The sequence below is a fragment of the Mustela putorius genome, unplaced genomic scaffold (assembly GCF_011764305.1).
Source record: "Mustela putorius furo isolate JIRA1106 unplaced genomic scaffold, ASM1176430v1.1 tig00003869_pilon_pilon_pilon, whole genome shotgun sequence".
NCBI classification, from domain to species: Eukaryota; Metazoa; Chordata; class Mammalia; order Carnivora; family Mustelidae; genus Mustela; species Mustela putorius.
This window is the reverse complement of record NW_025422021.1, coordinates 12,547,804-12,565,351: the sequence shown is the minus strand read 5'-3', so window position 1 is coordinate 12,565,351 and position 17,548 is coordinate 12,547,804. Positions and strand designations below refer to the sequence as shown.

The 17,548-nt window shown below is 42.2% G+C and overlaps 1 protein-coding gene across 1 annotated transcript in view; it reads left to right on the top strand.

Moving 5' to 3' along the window:
* NOSTRIN (nitric oxide synthase trafficking) overlaps positions 1-15,271 on the top strand; it is a 57,572-nt gene extending 42,301 nt beyond the window's left edge. The window contains exons 9-16 of the mRNA XM_004744010.3: positions 2,082-2,180; positions 2,276-2,401; positions 6,357-6,465; positions 7,335-7,423; positions 10,163-10,288; positions 11,115-11,229; positions 12,355-12,444; positions 15,057-15,271. Of these exons, the coding sequence (XP_004744067.2) occupies positions 2,082-2,180; positions 2,276-2,401; positions 6,357-6,465; positions 7,335-7,423; positions 10,163-10,288; positions 11,115-11,229; positions 12,355-12,444; positions 15,057-15,163 (861 nt within the window). The 3' untranslated portion in view covers positions 15,164-15,271. The remainder of the gene's footprint in view (positions 1-2,081; positions 2,181-2,275; positions 2,402-6,356; positions 6,466-7,334; positions 7,424-10,162; positions 10,289-11,114; positions 11,230-12,354; positions 12,445-15,056) is intronic.
* The last annotated feature ends 2,277 nt before the right edge of the window (positions 15,272-17,548 follow it).

Here is a 17,548-nt window from a genome sequence, read left to right as displayed (position 1 = left end):
AAAAAATTCAGTTGGTAGAAATAATCTACAATTTATTTTGAAAAATAATAGCCATGCTACTAAGAATTACCAAGAGCCAAATATTTGTTTCCAACAGTAAGTACTCAAGGAATTCTTGTAGAGAGGCATTTGTATAAGTGTCAAGAGCATTAAAGACGTTCACCTTCTCAATAGTGTTCCTCATCTGAACCACAATAATCTGAGTGATTATTTTCATAGTTCCCCCAAGGGTGGTAGTGACTGTCTCTCTAGATGTGGGGGGGGGGGGGCGGGCAGGGGCTGGGGGCGGGGGCAGTGGGTGCCTCATATAGCATACAATGGATGCCTCAAGACAGTAGGGCTTGGCTGTCTCCCAGAACCCGTGGTGAAAAACACAATTTTCTTTCTATAAATTCATCTTGAGGAAATAGCTGAAAAACAAACCAATTCCTTTTCAAAATACATTAAAAGCAAAAGGGTGGAAACCATTCAAATGGCTAGCCTTAAGGGGATGACTAAATGAATCAACTACGCTGTATGCAGTCCCACACAGCGGACTCTATTAGATGGTGTTTCTGGAGACAAACAACAGGAGAAACCACTCTTGTACAATGTTAAGTGAAAAAAACGGGATACAAACTTGAATAATTTCCTAGGTAACTAGAAAAATATAATTGTACATACACGCACACCTAGATGGACTGAAATACATCAAAATGCTAATGGGTTAGCTCTGGGTAGAAGAATCATAAATAATTTTGAAATTAGATTTTTTTTGTGGCCCCAGCTAGCGTGCTTGTTAAAATTCTGAATCCTGATCGCCTGCCTAAATGGGATGAATCCGATGCTCTGAATGATTTTAGGAAGGGGTCTAGGTGATGACTGAGCATGCTAAAATTGGAGAGTTCTTGCTCTGGAGAGAATCTGGTATTTCTTTGATCAGTTTTATTCAAGCAATTTAGATGAAAATTAAATCCTTCCAAACTCCTTGAGTAGTACCAACTGGAAGACCAGGACTACAGGACTGAGGAGAATGAATAAAGGATGTGAGTTAGCGTGGGGCTGGGCCCCAACCTGTCTCCAGATCTGCGGTTCCCTGCTAGCTCTGACCACACTCTCATATATGTGCTATTGTAAAAGCACAGGAGGACAGTTCGAGATCCTCCTGAGTATTTTGCTTCTCTACAGTCTTTTTTATACCAAAAGAATAAGATCATAGAGAGCAGTAATTTACTGAGATATGGATTTCACCTTTGCACAGTGGAGTATATCACTGCCTCTTTTCATGAGGAGACATAGATCATTTTAATGATTTCCCTGAAATGTAATTAAAATCTTTTAACCATTACCATCTCCACCAAGAGATACTGGTGATTCTAGTCTCAGTTTGATGCTTGGGGTTCAGCCTGTGTCAAAATAAGGAAACAGTGGCCCACCAGGTTACAAAGTGTTCCTAAAACCTGGCCTAAAATTTCATAATTTCGAAGTTGATCAGACTTCGGGGTTCTGCTCTTGTCAAATAGTCTGAATGTATATTCAAGGTATGGATAAGGATTTTACTGGGCTTCCCATTCCTTCTCTAGAACTCACAGATGCTGGGATGCCTGGGTGGTTCAGTCAGTTAAACTTTTTGGCTCAGGTCGTGATCCCAGGGTCCTGGGATCGAGTCCCACATTGGCTCCTTGCTCAGCGGGGAGCCTTCTGCCTGCCGCTCCCCCTACCTTTGTTCTCTCTCTGACAAATAAGTAAAATTTTAAAGTAAAAAAAAAAACAAAACTCACAGATGCTTTTCAAATGATCTCTTTTCTCCCTTTATTATATGAATGCCAATTAACGCACAACATCAGCCTATATACCTTTTGGGCCAAAACAGCCTGCAGAAACTATGTGAGTTAAACCAATCCTAAATCAGGATAAACAGGACACACACCAAATGACATTCCTGTACTGGGAACCTACCCCACGGTGGCCTGGAAATGACATCATCAAAAGGCATAAATTGACCACTACCGCAGGCTTTCTTGGGGTGTCATTGCCTGGCTGGATGCCTTTAGCTTTGCACAGCAACTGGCTCATCTTCTGTCATTTTCCATCCTTTTCAGAGTATCCTGGAGCTGGAGAAGGAAAGAATTAAGCTTTTATACAATAACTTGAACCAGTACACCCAACATATTTCTGTTTTTGGCCAAACCCTGACCACAGTGAGTAGTCAAGATTTCTCTGTTTCTGATGCACACGGCAAGAATCGGCAGCAAACATTGTTTAGCAACCTGATTCTGCTTTCTTGGCATTGCAGTGCCACACGCAAATTCACTGTGCCGTCAGCAAGATAGATGTGGAAAAAGATACCCAGGCTCTCATGGAAGAAACTGCGGTTTCATCCACAGAAAATAAGTCCGAGTTCCTATTAACCGATTACCTTGTAAGTATGGAAGAGAAGGAAGTTCCCTTGGTGGGGAACCTTGTTCATAGGCTGAGGAACGTATTTGGAAAACACTGGGCGCGGTTGCCAAGGAAATATCTTGTTTTGTGTATGAAAATATTGATTTTTTCATAGTTGATATATATAAAACAAAAAAACGAGGACGTGGTTTACAAGCTGGGCAGTAGAAATATGTCTTTGGTGTCCTCTGAAAGGGAAGAAAGTCAAATGGGATTCTAGACTGAATCTTTATGCTCGGTCTCCTAGAGTAATGCCAGGAAGACGTGTTTTAGGACCTAAAAATAATCACTGTATAGCCTGTCGGTTGTCTGTTGCTGCATAGCAATTACCCCCAAACTTAGCAGGTTAAAACAAGCATTTATTATCTCACAGTTTCTGTGGGCCAGGAATCCAAGTGTGACTTCCGTGGGTGACTCTGAGTCCCTCACAAGGCTGCCATCAAGGACTGCCAGGACTGCAGCCAGGCTAAGGCTTTCCTGGGAAATGACCTGCTTCTGAACTCACCCACATGGCAGATGGCAGGCTTCTGGTCTCCCCCCCTACCTGGTGGCTGCAGATACCAGCTCCTTGCCATGTGGGCTCTCTCCACCTGTGGGGCATTCACAAGAGGCCAGCCTGCTTCACCTGGAAGCTAGTGACCCAAAAGAGACAGAACTAGAGTGTCCAAGAAGGACATAAGCTAATCTCAGAGGTGACATCTCTTCTTATTCTATTTGTCAGAAACAAGTCGATAAGTGCAGCCCCATAGTACAAGGGCAAGTCAGTAAGTGTGCGTGGAGGGGATTGAACAAGGGTAGGACTCCTGGAAGGTGGGGATCATGGTCAACATTCTTCACGGTCCTTGCCTTTGAAAACTTCACACCATATTACGGAAGCCTATTTTGAGGGCATTTGGGTGATTCTGTTATTATATGAAACTTACTAAAAACTGATCAGTGGGCCTGGTCAGAGCCTAGGCACTGCTTTGTTATCTGGGGGGAAATTCTTTGTCTTCTTGGGTCACACCTCAAGGATTTTGTCCTCCGCTCCCCTCTTGTTAGTCTTAATTGTACTGTTCTAGGAACTGATCATTAATTACCACCAGCAGCAGGAAGAACTCCTCTGCTGTATTTCTTCCAGACTTTCAAGGTCCAGATTGAGAAGGGTCATTTCCACCATATGGAGAACTAGCCTACTGGTCATGGCCTCCTATAGGCTTAAAAGTGCAGCTGAATCCAACATCCCAGGAGTCCTGTTCAGGGAACAAGAGGTGAAGGAGGAGGGAAGGCAGTTAGGTTAGGCACGACAGTGGCTCTGACCAGCTCCCCGCCACCCCAAACAGCAGTAAGTGGCCACCCATTTCTTGAGTTAAATCTTTTTTTTTTTCCTACCCTGGAAAAAATTAAGTTAATTAGCAATAGCAATGTCTGTTCCAACCAGAAACAAATGTAGCGATGGGAGTAGAAAGGAAGTTAAAAGCGCTCTTCTAGCACCTGGATAGCTCAGTCGGTAGAGCATGAGACTCTTAAAAGCGCTCTTCTTTTTTTTTTTTCTCCGTCTTGCCAATAGTGTAGGCAACCCCTGAGATGGGAAAATGTACAATAAAATACATGAGTCATTTTCTTATAAAAATGCCCCTATTGACTAAGTAAATAGTAAAATAGGGATCATTCTTCTTAAAAATGTGTTTAGGCTTCTAGCGAGATGTAGGGAGGCAACCATGACAGTTTATCCATAACTGACATGCCCATGGGAATATTTGGTTTCTATGGAATGTCAGTGCACCAGAGCTAATGACTATATATCTCTTGTCTAAGAGAATGGACTGTATCTCCAAATGGGTAAATGGGATTTCCTTGTTATCCTCAAAGTAAAACATGCCCAGAATCTGCTTTTATAGACATTGGCAATAAGCCTAGACTGGTTTATATCTAGTTGCCAAGAAATGTACAGGGACTAAGGTAAGACAGGAGAACAGTCCAAGTGCAGATATAGGGATGACCAGTGTGAAAATACTCGTAAGGTTATTATAAAGGCCGTGCTCAGAAGCTTGCATCTGAAGTTTCAAGTTCCACCTTCAATATTGATCTTTCAAAAGTCTTTGGAAGAGAAGGACAAATTCAAGAATGTTCAAGGATAGCAGTATACTCTCTCCTTGAGCTGTGCCAGCAGCGATCCACTTCTGGAAATATACTTGTAAACTACATGCATCCCCAACAGCCCAAATGAAGTCTTGGCCTGCCGGGGAGCTGGAGCCAGAGCCAGAATATAATGTGCATTTCTCCAGCGAGGAGGGCCTGACGGGCGGAGTTAGGCACTCTGGTTTGGGGGCTGTTGGGCCGCAGGGTGGGGTGGCGGTGGGCCGGGGTGGGCATTCACAGGAGCAGATGGGAAGGAACACTGGGATTCAGAGATCCTGGGTTTCAAACTGTTCCGTTTGTGTCTTTCTTTATTTCTCTGTCAGAGGGAAAATAAGACCAATCTCACAGGGTTGTTGCAAGGATCACATGTAATAATGATATCTACTTTTATAATATACCATTCACAATATGTAAATAAAATGTCTGTCTCTACCTTATTATTCCTATAAAGGCTATTCTCTGTGTTATAAATCCTCAAGCTTTGTGACAGTCTATCTAAAGCTAATCTTTCCACCAACAGTCAGGATGCTCATTTTTCTCCTTCTGTATCAGCAAAGTCCTGACTCCTCTACTTCTGTCTAAGGATGTTAGTGTCCCTCAGTCTCTACGAGGTCCTGTCCATCTGCTACCCTCTACTTCAGCCACGTCTCCAACCATCCCTGATGTCTTCATTTTTTTTTTTCATTCAACCCTTGAAATAATAGATGTGAAAGCTCAAATATTGGTAACAGTTTCTCACATTTTATATGACAAAATCCCTTCTTCAGCCCATAAATCTGGCCTAAACTGCCAAGACTACTTTTCCTTCCACTGTGTTTGCTCAAGCAACTGGTCTGTGTATTGTTCCTGATGTATCTCCCGCAGCCTCCATCTGCCCTTTCTTTGTGCCATTTCTCCTGCCCCGAGTACCCTTTGCCCTCCTTCCCCTTGACCGAGAAATCCTGATTAAGTCTTCTTAGCCTCCTTGAAACTTTCATGCCCTGGCGCTTGCTGAATCACGCATTCCTGTCTGCACCACTCATGAGCGAATGTGGCCTTGAATTGCTAGATCTCTTAGTGTTATGCTTCAAGGCCTGACTGAATCATAGTCCCATCTGGGAAGAGTTCATACATCCCCAGTAGCTCATACATCCCCAGTAGCCAGCCAGTACAGAGCAGAGCACAACAAACACCGGTTCCACTCCTGACAATGTCCGGGCTCCCAGCAAACGCATCATGCGACATTTGGACCTTGAAAGAACTCTAACTTGAATCAAGATTAATAGGGAGCAGGTGCCTGGGTGGCTCAGTCAGTTAAGTGTCTGTGTTTGACTCAGGTCACGATCCTGGGGTCTGGGATCGAGTCCTGCATCGGGCTCCCTGCTCAGTGGGGAGTCTGCTTCTCCCTCTCCCTCTGCTCCTCTCCCCACTCATGCTGTCTTCTCTCTCTTTCTCTCAAATAAATAAATAAAATCTCTTTTAGAAAGAAAGATTAACTGGGAGCCGTAAAGTATCCAACAAATAGATTTACTTACCAAGAAACTATGAAATAACTATAGTAAGGCTCTTTCTCCAACGATAATGTGTTCTATTATAGAAAGTGCTCAGCTGTGTACATACAAGTTGTGGATGAAGAAGTTTTCTTATTAAGCAGGTCGAGAACAGATGGAACAATCTAGAAAACCAAAAGTTATCCTGACTTTATTTTTTTTACTCGTTTTCTTCTGTCAAGTTAATATTAAATACATTGTCAGTGAAATTCTCAGGGCAACTGGGAGTAGCAAACCTTACTTTTTCTCTTTCAATTGTTAAGCATCTTTTTTTTTTCCCTAAAGGAAGAAGATCTTAACAGTGCAATGAATAAAGAGCGACAAGAGTCTTCATTAAAATCAAAACTGTTGAGACTGCAAAAAGATATTGAAAAAGCCTCAAGAGACCAGGAAGGTGTGTAATTAGATCTGTGAATGGCCCGATCAGGGAAAGTGTTCTTTCTACTCAGGGGTTTCATTCAGAGGTAGGGCGAGTCCACCTTTGCTAACTGGGGCAGGGATCACCTCATTTAAAGATTCATATGTCAGACCTAATTTGTGTGAATCAAGAAAAATGAGAAAGAAGACAGGAGAGCACAAACAGAATGAAAATGACATTTGGGTCTATTTAAGAGCGCTATCCAAGCACTGTGTCTCCAGAAATAATAGCATTGTTTCTGAAATTGGCTGGAATGAGGGACAGCTTGCTTGCTTTAAAACACCGTAAACCTCCTTGAGCACACGGGTTAAGTTTCCTTGTTTATTTCTTTGTAAACGATCCTTCTGAATGAGTGAGGGATGTCAGAATGGGAAGCAGCTCTAAAGCGATGCGGGTAATAAAAACAGCCCCGCGCTCGTGATTCTGGTGTGTGGACCTCATTTGATGTGGACCAGAACAACACACTGAAATGTAATCCCTGAGTCGCTGAATCCAAGAGGGTGAAAAGTTAGAAACTACCACAGTGAGGGAGAGCCCAACACTGCGATAGTTTGGGGAACCGACCACGCACCGGGTCCCCAAGGAGGATTCACCAAGCTCATCTTGCAAAATAACAATCAAGATTCTTTTTAAACACCAGAATTTCTCAACTTTCATTAAATGAGGGTACAGGCCACCCATTCAGTCAAAGTTAGTCACAGCCTCAAAGAGAAAGAGCCTCGGCCGCTGGGAAATCATCCTGGTGTCACTTCTGGGCTCAGGCTCCCCCTGCACGTGCCCCTGTCAGCTGTGTCCTCCCAGGACAGGAAGGACAGCAGTGACTGAGGGGACGGTTTCATTGTCAGGCCTGGAACGCATGCTGAAATCCTACTCCAGGGACGCCGCCTTCTCAGACCCAGAGAGCCAAAAAATCACAGCAGCCTTGATGGATGAGGTAAATATTTGCAGCATCCACGTTCCTAGATTTAATGATGAAAGAGTTATTTTTAGAATGCTGTTTTCTGGGTCCGGTTGACCTCTGCTTGCCTTTCTTTTCTCATGACATAGAACAATCTAGTCAGGGAGCCTCCCTAACAAGCCGTTTAAGGGATCTGGAAAAATTCAACTACTTAGACATGTTTGCTTTAGTGTCCTTCCAGGAAACCAATTGTGCCTAAAATAGAATTCCCCAAAATAGAATAATTCCATCAGGGTCTGGAAACCAGGTGTACATTAACCCCGTTAAGAGACGGGATTAAAAACACAGGGTCTGCATTCAAAAAGGCCTGTATTTGGATCTCGCTCTGCCCTTCCCAGGGACTTGGGACAACTTTACTTTTCTCGGTACCGACCTCAAAGGGTTATTGTGAAGATAAAGTGTGAGCTAGAAAGTGCCAGCACCGTGCACAGAGGAGAGCTGAAATCCTGGTAACTACAAAGAGTTCATTTCCTACTTACCGGTCAGCTAACATCAGGAGCTTCTGAAAATAACGGAAGAACGGAAAGCTTGGCCACAGAGAAGGAAGAGGGGAGTCTGGAGTGTGCAACAAAAACTTCTGAGGAAAAGGGAAAAAAAGTTTAGAGACTGAGGTGGTTTTGAGGGAAGGGGAGGTACTGTCAGGAGAGGGCAGGGAGAGGCATCTCTGGGCTTTTTTGCTGAGGGCCTGCCCCACAGCAGCTCCCGGGTGTTTGTGGGGGGTCATGGGCAATGCCCATGGGCTGCTTCAGAGGTACCCACAGTGAAAGGGAGGCCAGCAATGGCCTGTGGATTTTATGTAGGAGTGAAAATGAACAGATACTATGAGCTATGTGTGCTAGATACAGGTTTTCTGCTGTGAAGAGAGAAAGTTGACTGGGATTCGTCTGAGAAAAACTCAGAAAGAGATAGAAAATCTTCAGCCATGTTTTGAAGGAAACAGGCAGCTGGCACGTTGTACGTAGTCTGACTGACTCTTGTGAAAGCCAGGTACTTCATCCCTCTGTTCAAACAGGCAGTTTCGGTCGTTCTCTGGGGAAAGGAGACAGATACAGCCAGGTACAGTTGAATCTGTTTTTTAGCAGAGGCTTCCTTTAGTGGGGGAGCTGTTGTACAGGCCTCACGCTCTCAGAGAAGAGAAAGGCCCTGAATTCTGTTCACTTGGGAGCAGAGGTCTAACACACTTGCTGGGACACATGGCTGCGGGTCCTACGAAAATAGAAAGCAGTCCATAGGACATTTTCTGTGACAGTGCGAAATGTTTGGTTTACGAATTCTATGCAAAGGCTGTTTACCGAAATAGAGTCCTATGGAGCATTTTGTGATGGTCTGAAGTTGTAAGTTTATTTCTTTGGTGGTTCTTGCATAGAATTTTGTTGTCATCATTACCAGCCTAGGACATGCCCTGAGATATCTGGGTACACGTTGGCCTGATTCACACAGCGGAGGGTGCAAGGTTGGAGAGGGTTCGCCTCCTGAATTCATGGTGTTTATGACGGAGCCAGTACAAACCTTCAAGTATTTGGATGCCAAATACCTTTGTAACTTGGTTACACACCACTGCATTGGGTGGAGGGAGACTGAGGATATTGGTAGACTTTGTGTTCCCCAGGCAAGGTTTCTTACAGGAGGAAGCTATTTCATTTAAATTCTTCCCAATTCATTATCTCTTGGTCCTTCAAGTGCCATATTTGAAGCAAGAATGTTGGCAAGGCATGTTCTATGAAAAATTTTTGCAGAAATTGAATGTAGAGTAGACATTGCCTTCAGAGGTGGGAAGGAGCACTGCAGAGAGGTGGAAGGAGACTTGCCCTGTGATGTTCTCAGATGCAGACTAGGTCTAATGGTAGATGGTATGTGATGGGTTTCAATTTCACCTTAGGTTAGCCTCCCCGACAATGCAGTGGGTCATTCCCCACCGGTCAGAAGTGTTCAGTCCATGGTTGTGGTCCCCTGGTAAGGAATGCAGGGTTAGGAATCCCCATGCTGGAGGTGTGGAAAAGGGAGGAAATGATGGTGAGGAAGAGATGGGATACGCGGGCTCCTTCCATTGTTTAGTTTCCAGTTATCCTGACTGAACACAGCTTGACCGAGAAGCTATTATGAAGTTTCTAGTTCAAGGTCAAATGGAGAACTAGGCGTATACCTTTAGCTTCACTTATTTGTATACCCAAATAGTCCAAATATTGTTTCCAGTTTCCAGAAATGTTACCGTAAACTTTTTGGGTAATATAAGACCTCACCTCTGTAGGAAAAACAGTAACAGCAGCAGCAACAACAAAACCCACTTCACACCATTTTAGTTGGATCCGATCTGATGCAAGTTCAGTTCTGCTCACAGTACCAAGCACTACGTTCAACGGCCTTTCTTCAAAGACCTCCAAAGCTCTGCCTTCTGCAGTCAACACTTATTCCCTTTCTCACTCCTCAACAGTAAATTGAGTAAAGCTGTCTGTTGGCACAGAACCCTCATGTGTCTAGCTTTCCAGTTTATCCTGTTCATAAGAGTCCGGAATAAGGTGCACTCAGCAACCACGGGTTTCCTTTGAAGTGCTTAAAGGTCCACTTTTTGCTCTCTTTAGCATTTTCTGGGCCTATCTGCATGGACTTTTCTAGACCTCTCTGTCGTCTTGGGAGTTTTCCTGACATCCCTCTACCCACGCAGCTCTGCCTCATTTTCTAGAAATTTACTCACATGTCCAAATGATGTGTCCACAGACCAATTTGAAACTAGACCTTTTGCAAGCAAATGCCTACAAACTGTCATCGGTGTTAGCAGAACTTGAGCAAAGACCTCAACCCAGCCATCCCTGTAGTAACGCCATCTTCAGGTGGAAAGAAAAGGTAAAAACTTAAGAGATGGATTGTAATTTCCTGACGGGGCTTGCTGTAAGGAGTGGCTTCAAGTAGTACTAGGGAGGAAGAGGCTATTATGAATTCTATATGGCATAGATCTCAAATCCCAATTGTGGAATTTTAAGATAATTTATTTTTATTCCTTTTAGTGCAGTAACAAGAGCTCATCACAAACGAGTACTTCCTTTGCAGACTAAATATGAGGAGCTAAAAACACTTTGGATTCCTTCTTCTTCCTCCTCATATCTTAACTTTATTCTCTGAGCAGGCTTTTAGAGTAAAATTTCATATGGACCTAAATTCTGAGGTAGAGGAATGATGGTGAGCGCATGAAGGCACAGGAGTCGCTCCTCCTTGAAGCTGTTTTCCATTTACTGTCAGAAGGGGGAGCTGTAACTATCTTGTGATAAAGGGCTTGTCTTTCTCTGAGACTCAGGACTCCAAATTGGTCTCAATCACTTCGAGTCCTGGCAATTTCACTTGCGTTAAAGCCGATTAAAGTTGAATGTAAAGTTGAAGTAAAGCTCTGAATGTTATTATTTAACCTGGAGCTGCAGGTCAGAATTGGAAACACGGGCTATAAAACGCTGAAATGGTCTAATTCTGAAAATACTATGGCTTCAGAAACAATTAAGGTTTATAGAAGAGTTTAGAAAAGTATTGAATAACTTATTTATACTCTCCTTCCCAAAATTCAAAGACAAATTCCCGAGGTAAAAAACTGTGGAGGAGTTAAACTTGTCAAAAATATTTTAGATGAATGTGTTGTTAAAATGACTTTTTTTTTTTTTTTTTTTTTTTACTATCTAAACAGCAACAGACACATAGTTATGTAAAAATATCTCGGCCTTTTCTTATGAAGAGATTAGAGAATGTTGTGAGCAGGACATGTCCTGGTGGGCAGAGAATCCCAATTTCCTCATCTACAGGTAATCCCATGCCCACAATAATTTGGGCCTAGGTTCTGTTGGTAAAGCACATTGTGACATTTACATTTTATTTTCAGGGTCACATGGGCATATATCAGCACACACAAAAAATGCATTTCAGTTAGGACGGATTGATTTGTTAGCATTTGTAGCTCTCTGTGCAGATGTAATCCAAAAATGTGGGAAGGAGTCAAAAAGCGGAGGGTTGGGGGAAAAAATGTATGCCATAAGAAAGGTCCCTTAGATGACTGGCATCCGTGTTATTCAGTTTGCAATTTGCTGTCCATACATTCACCCTGAACCAGTGTGAGAAACTCTGTCTCCACAGTCTCCTCCAAAGGTCCATAAAAATCCTGTCCTTTTTGTGAGAAACATGGTGATCCCAAGACCTACCTCCTCCCTTTATTCAGCTCCTGACCTTAGCTATTTGCCAGCCGGCACCCCCCACCTTTCACCTTTCAACACTCACACGTACAAACTCGAACACATTCTCTCTCTCTCTCTCTCTCTCTCACATACACACATTCACACACACCCACACACGTCATTGTCCCCTCGTTTAACTATAGTTTCCAAACTCAATTCTCCAGTTTCTTGATGAGAAGTTGGCAAAAAAATTCCAGGAAAACCCAGGATGTAATGGTTCACATGGTATAATAAAGACTTCTCATCACTTTAATTTAATACATAATACCAACATTACTTAATTATAAATAATTATTAATTTTATTAATAATATTAATTAGTAATTTTATTATTATATAGTAATATTTAATACATACTACCATATGTATTAGCTAACTGATGTTGGTAAAGAAGTTTATGTGGGGAAAACAATTTTAAATTATCATCTTTATTATTTTTTTCTCCAGACTTATTATGTTCTAAATTATCATACAGCTTTTGATTATATCATATACCTAGTCCGTACACATAGTAGTGTGTCATAAATGGTTACTCTACCAAGGAGTGAATACTATGTGAAATTATAAACTTTCCTCTTGAGAAAATGTCAGCAGATTTCGGCTCTGCACCACACCATTCAACCACTCAAGAGCTTCCCATTCTGTTCCCATCTTGCCTACCGACACAGCATTAGTAATTATAACTGAATCCAACTTTCAGCCTCTGGTGTGGCCCAGCTCGGCAGCGGTCTTTGCAAGGCTTTATATTCTTTTCAAGCCAGACAAGATGATGAATTAAATTTGGAAAAAGGTAAGAATCATTTTCAAATAGTTTGATTGCCTTCCCATGGTGAGATCTTTTACTTGAATAAAACTCCTTACAAGTTACTACAGCCTTACAAGTTACTACAACATCAAATCAACTCAGGATTATAATCACCCTTTTTGAAAAATAAAGATAAGGCACACCAGAAATAAAAGTCACATAATGAAAATAGCTAATATGTAGTCTGCGTTTACTCAGTGCTAGACATCGCTGTAAGCACATTGTCCATTTAATGTTCATAATAGCCCTTTGAGGTAGGTATTATTGTTTATTCCCATTTTCTTTTAAGAGACGGAGGCATGGAAAGGTTAAGTACTTTGGCTGAAGTTACAGGAAGTGATAGCACTGGCTTTGAACTCAGAAACCCAGAGTCACGCTTCTTATTACAGCCCTAACGGAGTAGAGTGTCAGTAATGGAAAGTTATTGCAAAGGTAGCCCCACCTTTTTCTTTTCAGAAAGGTAAACACACAGGAATGTGAAATGATTTCCTCTCATGGCTTAGGGTAAGTGTGAGTTCTAGAAGCCGGGTCAGAGAACTTCTAGATTAATGTTTCTCCCACTTACCTCTCAGAAAAGTGGTTTATGGCCAATCTAGGAAATGACCCCCTTCTCTGTGTCACAGATTTTTGTTGAACATGGAAAGGTGTGCTGTCATGGGTTACCCTCAACATTAAATAAGAAAAAGTCACTAGCCTCAACTTTCTTTTCTTTTTTAAAAATATTATTTATTTATTTATTTGACAGAGAGATGACAAGTAGGCAGAGAGGCAGGCAGAGAGAGGGGGGAAGCAGTCTCCCTGCTGAGCAGAGAGCCTGATGTGGGGTTTGATCCCAGGACCCCAAGATCACGACCTGAGCAGAAGGCAGAGGCTTTAACCCACTGAGCCACCCAGATGCCCCTACCCTCCACTTTCTTTGTGTGTCCAATTAGCAACCATATTTGGATGTTAAAGCTAAGGCAGAGATCTGGAAATGAAAAGGTGAGTGAGAAAGAGTTGTGTTGTAGTAGAGAGTTTATTACCTACAAGCAGGAAATGGCGCCCCAAACCAACAGGAAGTCATGATGGATTTTGCAGTCACACAACAGGAACACCATGTACTTGCTATTGGTTATTGGGTGCTTCCTTTTCAGACTGCCAGCCAGATTTCTTCCAGGAACTACTTTTCCTTCTAGGTCAGAAATTAAAAAAAGATAAGAAAAAGGGAAATAAAGAGTAGGCCCTCTCCTCCCTTTATCTTAAATCAACACTGCCTTTATTTAAAAGTTGAAAGTGTTCTGGAAGTCACTTTGTTCCTCATCATGTCATCCTAGGGTTACCTACAGCAGTAGGAAATGCTGTATTCCCACTTCCTGTGTGAATAAAAAACACATTTCCCAGATGCCATCTAGACTCCAGGGCCTGGGTTTGAGATCCATAGTCACACAATAAATTGATTCTCTTCTTTGCCTTCAGTTCTGATGGCAGCAAAGTCTACTTACACTTTATATCATAAGTGGATTCCTTAAGTAAACAAAACCATTGGAGGCTTGGGGAAACCGGCAACAAAATTTTAAATTATTTGTTTGAATCTCTGTTAGCAGACTGTGTCGATATGCTGACCTGAGATCTGCTGGCCTGACCGAACTCAGTAGAGGTAGAACTTAGGCTGAGAATGATCTCCAATAAGAAAAGTGATTTATGAGTGAGCTGGGAAGGAAGGGGGTGGACACTCCTTTGCCACAGAAAGAAAATAACTGGGGAGGAGAATGAATGAAAGATAGACTGAAAAGTTACCTCAGAAGGATGCTCAAGGTAAAGGAGCTCTTAGATCCTGAAGGAAGATGATGTTTCAGCTTTGATGTATAGTCAGCAGCCAGAGTGGAAGGACTTTCTCCCAAGAGAGGGTCTTAGCCAGAGGATTTGAGGCACCAGGTTAAGCTTTAGGGTTCCTAAGATCAGAATAGTGTTTTTTTTTTAAAAGAAAGAGAATTAGAGAAGGGCCATGTGCTTCTTAGCAATTTATGTATTTGATTCATTGCTTTAAAATGTATTGTCTTCAAATTGATATTTTATTAAAGTAATCTACATTGCTGAATGAAGGGGTGTCATGTTTCTGTGCAAAGCTGTGAGTTGAACTTTGGACTATAAAGCTGGCTCATGTAGTGGAGAGAAGCTCTTGCGATCTAAAGAAAAGTCTGGTAGCTGAGACAAACCTTATAGTCACCATACCAGACTTTCTCAGTCACCAACATGAGAAACCCTTAAAACACAGACATGGAGAAAGAGTTTGATGACAGGCCATAGGCTATATCCAGAGTAAGCCATCCAGCACAAGAAGGATGTAGGACCCAACGTGATTCTATTCTTAATGAAACTATTTTATGGCATAATTTGGTTGTCCATTACCAAATTCTTTTTTAATATTCTCTGCATTATGCCTACTTCATACAGAGGTGTTCAATAAATTTTGCTTCATCTGAATCACGTACAGAGAATGATGCTCCCAAGTAACTTCTTGAAAGCAGAATCTCCTTCCAATTGTCTTACCCACTGGGTCTGGGCATATACTTAAATGGCAGAGCACCCTTTGTCTAACTAAATGTGCATTTTCACAGGCGACATTGTGACTATATACAGGAAACAAGAAGAAGGATGGTGGTTTGGTTCTCTGAATGGAAAAAAGGGCCATTTTCCTGCCGCTTACGTGGAGGAGCTCCCTTGAAACACTGGGAACCCCGCTACGCAGGCACAAGACAAGATTCTGAACACACTGCCTTCCTCTGTCAGCCGTCCAGGGCCGTGCAAATAAAGACAAATGTTGTCATCTTTACAAATGGAGAACGGAGTCTTACCTGTGTGTCACCACACGTTATACTCTTGCTTATTTGCTTGAAACAGAGTCAGAAGATGGAGAGCAGAGGGAGGCAGGAAGGAGCTTGGCAGCAACTAGAGTTTTCAAATCCCCAGAGACCCTAGAGATGCCCCAACACAGGGAGAGAGACGGAGCTCAGATGGTTCAGCCACTTGCCTGAACTCACGCAGTTTTCTGGTAGCACCACAGAGATTAGGACTCAGGTGTCCTTTTTGTCTGGGTTATGTGGCAACAGGCCCAGAGTAAGCCTGTGGAGGGGTCAGGCAGGGCTTAGGGGGCAAGGAAGAGCAGATTAAGAAGGAGATGAAGAGCTCGGCAGAGCCTGGCAGGTCAGACCCCTGGGAGGGAGACCCAGGTTAGGAGAGGGTAGAATAAAGAGTTGGGAGCTGAGGCCAAGAGGGAGGGTGCTAGAGAAGAGAGGTCTGGCTCCTAGGCAGAGGAAGTCGGTGTAGACAGAATGGAGTTCCATCCTTAGCCAGCAAGCTTCTGAGGAAGTGGTTTCTTAGATACCCCCTGTGCACACCCAGAACTGCTCTTAGAAGCAAGGTCAGGTGTGAGTCAGAGATGGCTTGGGATCTGAGAGCAAGAGTAAAGTGGATAGGAAGCAGGAAGGAGACAGTGCCCGAAATCTCTTGCCTCCTTGTCCCTTTGGAAACTTCATATACCAATTTAGAGATAAGAAATTTGCACTTCCCAAGTAGGTCATTATGAAAGGAACACCCTAAGCAGCTCCTTAATGAAAGGAACCTTAAAAGCTAATGAGATAGAAAGTTCTAGAAACCAACATTTACTGTTAAAATGGAATATTTGCTGCTGCTTCCCCAGATGCCCTTTAATGGGAAAAAATTGGGGCTGAGAGAGGGTAGGACACCAGTTTTTCCCAAGGGGAACATTTTATTTTATTTTATTAAAGATTTTATTTATTTATTACAGACAGAGATCACAAGTGGGCAGAGAGGCAGGCAGAGAGAGAGCCCAATGCGGGGGCTCGATCCCAGGACCCTGAGATCATGACTGGAGCTGAAGGCAGAGGCTTTAACCCACTGAGCCACCCAGGCACCCAGGGGAACATTTTAGAACGAAGAAAAGTGGTATAGCAGCATCTTTTAGAAAAATGACCTAAATCAGCCTGGAGATCACACTCTCCTGAATGGAGGGTTGTAGTGTTGATAGAAGCATCCAGACATGTTTACTCTTGTTCCAAATAGCATGACATTAGAGTAATTAAAATCCATTTCATTACTCTAGTGCCACCTACCTCTTCTTTTTAAATTTATTAAATTTCACACTTTCAAAAAGGAATTTTCCAAACCAAGGTACGTATATTTTTCATACTCTGCACCATTTCACTCCTACAGCAGGATATAACGAACAGATAGAAATATTTATAGATGTAGATACCAGACCTGAAGGAGCTCCAGTAAAATTTGTTATGTGAGACATAACTTATAACCTAGAAGAACAGATCAGAAGTTTTAATGTCATCCTTAATGGTGTACTAATGAAGGCTTTCTACATGTAGAAAGTTGGCTGAATAATAGGCCATTAGACCATGAACAGAAAATTGGAATTTATATTTCTTCTTCATTTTCCTTCTTTCCATTAAGCCCTGATGTATAAAATATTGCGTAGCAATTGACTGCAGTCTACAACGGATCATTTGTGTAGAAAAAGTGATGATAATGGTGGCTGGGCCTGGGAACTCACTGGAAATAATTTTCAAAGAAAGATGCTCCTCTACTTTTGTAAATCTGTTTACCTTTGTGAAAACATAAATGATTTTCCTGTTTCGTAACATTGCTGCAAATTCCTTTTGCGTCTGTGACATATAAATTTTAACATTCAAGAAAATACTATCATCAAACTATACATATAAATATAGTTGGGTAGCACAGATATGTGAATATCTTTTTATTAGGGCAAGAATTTTCTGATTGGACATGTGGGAATGGCATCCCTTACATTTAGATGAAAATTAAATGTATATTGCAAAGATTATTGATGTATATAAGTCTTCCATACAGAATAAAATAATTTTTAATATTAATACTTTTAAACTCTTAATTAGGCTTTCATAATGACATTCCACTGTGCAGTTTCATATGTCAGGAAGTTTTTAACAACATCAACAGCCTGAAATATAAGCAGTCTCTACTGCTTTGATTCTAATGCACTTTTTTTGTTCTAATTCAGGCTGATTACCCACCAGAGCCAGATTTTCACTGAAGACATCAG